This window comes from Centruroides sculpturatus, unplaced genomic scaffold, assembly GCF_000671375.1.
Source record: "Centruroides sculpturatus isolate CEXI.00-Female unplaced genomic scaffold, Cexi_2.0 scaffold1561, whole genome shotgun sequence".
NCBI classification, from domain to species: domain Eukaryota; kingdom Metazoa; phylum Arthropoda; class Arachnida; order Scorpiones; family Buthidae; genus Centruroides; species Centruroides sculpturatus.
This window is the reverse complement of record NW_019385740.1, coordinates 148,589-154,340: the sequence shown is the minus strand read 5'-3', so window position 1 is coordinate 154,340 and position 5,752 is coordinate 148,589. Positions and strand designations below refer to the sequence as shown.

At 25.8% G+C, this 5,752-nt stretch overlaps 1 protein-coding gene across 1 annotated transcript in view; it reads left to right on the top strand.

Annotated features, from left to right (window-relative positions):
• The first annotated feature begins 205 nt into the window (after positions 1–205).
• The window catches only part of LOC111641682 (conserved oligomeric Golgi complex subunit 6-like), a 15,142-nt gene continuing 9,595 nt past the window's right edge, over positions 206–5,752 (top strand). The window contains exons 1-6 of the mRNA XM_023387888.1: positions 206–440; positions 3,205–3,348; positions 3,426–3,497; positions 3,562–3,620; positions 3,697–3,891; positions 3,956–4,026. Coding sequence (XP_023243656.1) covers positions 360–440; positions 3,205–3,348; positions 3,426–3,497; positions 3,562–3,620; positions 3,697–3,891; positions 3,956–4,026 — 622 coding nt within the window. The 5' untranslated portion in view covers positions 206–359. The remainder of the gene's footprint in view (positions 441–3,204; positions 3,349–3,425; positions 3,498–3,561; positions 3,621–3,696; positions 3,892–3,955; positions 4,027–5,752) is intronic.

Sequence of the window (5,752 nt, the reverse complement as noted above, 5' to 3'; positions counted from 1 at the left end):
AAAAATATTTTACTAAAGTAATCTTAATTTATAATATTTGTTTTTATAATTAATTAGGATAGTATATATTTATTTTTTTATAACTAATTATAACATTATTCAGAAACTACAAATAATTGATAGTTTTATGTTTGAATACAGTATTTATGTATAAAAATGATTTTCTATTTCTCAAAAAGTTACCAAGAGGTGGCGTTTTGTTGTCTCCTCATGTTAGGATTGAGAAGAGTAAAGATAACGTGGCTACAGTGGCTTAAAGGCTTTTAAAATTTGAACAATCTTGATCATGAAATTGATAATAATTCTTTTCTTTTAGGATTTTGGCTTTAAAATTGTTATAGCATAAAATATAAATAATAATGGAAAAAGAGCAAGAAGCAAGTAATCCTTTAGCGAGAAAATTGAACAAAATATTAGAAAATAAATTGGATAATGACAAGGTTATATTTCAAGTCACTTTAAATCATTAATTTGTTGAACAATTTGTTTTCAGCTCTATTTTGTTATTACATAAAATAATAATAACGTTATAAAAATGAGTAAAGTTTATAAAATGTACTTTCTAGAATTTTAGTCTGTCAAAGAATTTCTTTATTAGAAATTATGTTTGTACATAAATATAGAGACAAATTACTTAAATGTAACCAAGTTTCAGTTTCATTGATATACAATGATTCTTCTTTAACTATATTTTGCTACAAGTTATACTTTTAAACAATACCTACATACAGTATATAAATGTATAGATATTGACTTAATGTAACTTCTGCTTATATTTCTATGGCCTGATCATTCACTTGTCTATTACTTTATAATTCTAATTCTATCAAAATTATATCCAAAAATGGTTTCTTGGCCTAACTTTATTTGTTTGGAGTTTGAAAAAATACAGTAGAGTTTTACGTGGTTGCATCAATAGTAAGTTGGCTAAGGTGATAAAGGTGTCGGCTGCTGCTCCGGAGACGGATTGAATCCGGGCAGGCAAAAAATCGTAGAAATTTTTATAGGCAGTCCTGGATGTGTTGGGATCTATCTCTCACTATCCAATTACCCAATTTTTATCATGTTAATCCTGATGAAACCTATGATTAAAGGGCCCTCTTAGTGCTTGCAGGGCAAAAAAACTGGAAGAATAAAAATGAAGAAAAAAAATGATTACACTATATTATTTTCAATATGATCTGCTTGATAATTTTTTTTATTGTTAAAATCATTCTTATTTATTTGTTCATCTGACCAAATTTATTTTCCTTTACCACTATATTTTGAAAACCTTTAATCTTTATGTTGTTTCTCTATTGTCAAAATCTTATATCCATATAATGCCACATTCCAATTATTTAGAGTATATCATCAAATGGATATGACATATTTGTTTTTATCAATCTTTTTCTTATTTCTAACATAATCTCTTATTTTAATTTTAAATTAAATATTTTTCTTAAAAATTACAGCATTCATACTGGTAAAATGGAAATTTTACCATTTCAAAAATCTTTTGATCATTTAGTTTCATTCTTTTATATTTTCCTTGTTGTTTTCAAGTTTCTATAATTTTTCTATTCACTTATATAAAAATTTTACTTGTATAATTTTTTCTCTTTTTAATATTATGTTTATACATAGTTTATATATCATTATTAGGCTGCAATTTGAAAAAATTGTAGACCTCTAAATTCCCACTGTTGTCTGCGTGTCCATCTGTTCGTCTTTCCTTAATCTTGAGAACAGAGTTAGATAGATGAAATCCATGACAGCATATGAAAACCTTCAGGGCAGGAGGCTCCTATTAACTATATATGAACTTCTGATGTAAACCAGAAGTCGTATTATTTCAATTAAAAAATTTTCCCCTGAAAGATGTTAGATGACCGGAATGATTCGATTGTTAAAGGAAAATTATGATGTACAGGGGCAAGACTGCTAATTTGAGATGGAGAGCATATATTTTAAATGAAATAAATTTAAAATATGATTAAAAATTGCAGCTTGGCATTGTGGTGATGTCACAATAAATAATTGCTTGTTAAAATTAGACTTTTATACTTTCTCTCTTCATGTGAAATTCTATAACATATAAATGATAGCTATTATTTTTTTAATATGTCTTTCATATATCTTATATTCAGTGCAACCATAATGGAATATCAAAATCTATATACATAGTTTTGTTTACTTAGTTAATTTTTTGTTCACATGTGTTGACTCTCTATACACAGAATATATGAAATAATAAAGAGTTACAACTTGCAGCTTCTTATATTAATTTTGTTGTTTTGATTTTTATAAATATTTTCTTTCCTTCTATTCAATCCATTCCAAATTTTTATACACAAATTCTAACATTTAGTTCCAAATGATTGTTAAAATCTTTTTATATCTACAAATGTTATAAAAGTTAATTGATTTACTTCCATTTCTTTCTTCAATAGAATTGCATTTTTTCATTATTTTTTTGAAGTTTGAATACAATTTGATCTCTTAAATTGATTATAATAATTGTTAATCTTCATATCATATAATTGAAGAATAATAAATAAAAATTTATAATTATTTCACTAATATGAATGTTGATAAATATACGAGTACAAGAATAAGTGTTGATTTTATAGTTTATTAATATCTGTTGTTATCATTTATACAAAAGTTGTTTATTCTTTTAAAGACCCGTAATGTATCTCTTCAACAATTAGCAAGTTTTGATTCAAATGCAAGTTTAGTTTTGTTTTTTCAATTTGATATTTAATTGTTAAAAATTTGAACTCTATCCAAATGAACTGAGCAAAAATAGAGTACCTATTTTGTATGGTACTAAAACTTTACACAGAATAAAAATAGATAAAAGTTCAATAATCAAGAAGATAAAAATTTTCAGATTTTGAAAAACCATACAATAATAATTTTTAAATTTCAATAAAATTAGCTTTTAATTATTCAGAGTGATTCTCTTGCTAGGAAACCTAAACATTCAATAACGTGTGTAAAATTGCTTGGATGCTGGAGGGAGACCATTTTCAGCATCTGCTTTAGGAAGAACTTATTTTTCTAGAAGTTAAGTGCATGTAAACTTTCATAGGAAATCATTAAACAATAAAAAGTTACTGAGGAATATTTAGGTTTCTTAATGAGAGAATCATCCTGTAGTATAAATTACTTACTGTTATTAAAATTTTTAGTTATTATAATGTATTTTATAAATTTCAGGAAACTTTGGAAGCATTGAAAGCATTATCAACATTCTTTCCTGAAAATACATTACGTGCTCGTCGAAATTTGAGAAGTGATATTGAAAAAAGAAGTCTTATAGTAAATGAAGAGTTTGTACAATCTTTCAGAAATGTTAAAGAGGTTAAATCATCATATGTATTTCTACTGTGTTATATTATTTTACTGAAAATTTATCTTAGCATTTTTTATTTCTATAGGTTCTTGATGATTTATATACTAGTGTTACTGAAATGAATCAATGCTGTACAGAGATGAGAAATAGATTACAAGTAAGTGAAATTATTAATTGAATTAAGTGGGAAAAGAAAAAATTATTATTTTATTATTTTTTAGACAACTAAATCTCATACACATGACCTTATTTCTCAAACAACTAAACTTCAAGCTGAAGGGTAAGAATAATTTAAATTTAAAAACATTTTTCATCATAAAGTAATGAATTAAATCTTATTTTATTTCAATTACCAGTCAAAAAATACAAATGAAACAGGAAGTTGTTCAAGCTTTTCTCAATACTTTCCAACTGAAACCAGAAGAAGTATTAATTCTTAGAGGAACAAGAGATGGTGGATTAAATGAAGACTTTTTTAAAGTTCTGAGTAAAGTTAAGAAGTTACACAATGATTGCAAAATTTTATTAAGAAGCAATCAACAAACTGCAGGGTAATTAAACTGTTTAGCTTTTATTTATTCTCAAATAATTTAATAATAATAATAATATTTTTAGATTAGAAATAATGGAGTCTATGGCACTTCATCAGGAAGCAGCTTATGAAAGATTATACAGATGGACTCAAAGTAAGTATTGCTGGAAATTATACACAATGCAACAGTGGGTAATTTTTATTTTTTTTGTTGGCACATTTATTTCTTACAGTATGTAAATAATTTATTAGATTTGAATGACATTTTTGTTTTATGAATGTGTTATATACAACTAAAAAAAGTAATTTTTCATTTTTTTATTGATACAAAATTCAAGATTTTTAATTGGTTTGAATAATAATTTAAGTTAGTTGTTTACTTTATTAATAATATATTGTACAAAATAAATTGTTTTATTATTATAAAAGAATTTTTGTTCACATTTATATTGATTAATCTAAAATAGGGTTTACAAAAGATTTTATTAGTTGTATGCCAGTTTTCTTTATAACTAATAAATAATCAAACTATCATAATTAGTTATAATTCACAAAATTCATTTCTTCGTAAAAAAATTATAAATCTAGTAAAACTTACAAAAAAACTTTATTTTTATTTTAAAAATTTCTAAAGAACAATGAAAAATGTTTGTAATGATGAAAAAAAGTTCCTTTAATTGATGAAGTATATATCTCACAGCAGACTTTTTCTTGTAGGCTACTTCTGGAGTTGTAGTTACTTTTATTCTTCCTATAGTTGACTTCTATCAGAACTGCCATATTAATTTATATAATTGTAAAATTTACAAAGCTTATAAAACTTGCAAAAAAGCTTTGTTAAGCAGTAGCCTACAAGAAAAGGTCTGTTGTTAGATGTGTACTTTGTCAATTAAAGGAACTTGTTTCATCATTATGAACATTTTTTATTGTTCTTTGAGAATTTTTTAAAGTTCACTTCTGTTAATTTATTTATCATATAAGAAAAAAATGCCTATTAAAATTAATTTATAAATTTTTATTTTTTAAAGTATATATATACTATTTAATTTATTTGGAATTAACATGTTTTTAAGACATGTCTTTATATTTTTTTAAATTAAAATATCAAAAAATAAAAGGACAAGTCTTAAAAATATTATCCAAAAGCCAGTATCAAAGCCATTTCACTTGCCTGACATTTGAGCAAGAATTTTATATATTGAAGAGAGTAGTAAATATAAAATGAATGCTTGGATTGCTTAAATTATGGGTAGGCAGTTATAGAAGAAACCTAGTGTTTGTTCAAGGTGTTTAAATACTAAGACATTTTTGAGGATGACCAAGTAGCCTCGTAAGAAAAGTTGGTGTTGCCAAGTTTTTTGTGTTTTCTTGATTTTAGCATGTTTATTAAAGACTTCTCTTTTTAGTTTTTGAAATTTTAATTTAAGTAAATAAATTTCTGTCTGACATTTTTATAAGAAATATATATACATAGGTGTATAAGCTTAAATTCGCTGTTTTTTAGTCAGAAAAACACACGTTTTTTTTCTTAGAAAGCAAAAACAAATTTATTCAAAGTACTTTCCCTCACTAGTGACACATTTGTTCCATCTCTCAGGCAATGTGTGGATACCATGCCAAAAAAATTTCTTCTCTTTCGAGGCAAACCAGTCATCAAGCCATTTTCAGACGTCTTCGTAAGAATCGAAGTGCCACTCAGCAAGCGCGTGGCCCATCGATGAAAAGAGGTGATAGTCGGAAGGGGCCAGGTCTGGTGAATAAGCAGGATGGGGTAGCACCTCCCAGTTGAGTGTCTCCAAGTAGTTTCGGACCAATGTTGACACATGCGATGGTGCATTGTCGTGGAGGAAAATCAGCTTGTCGTGTCTTTGCTGATAATC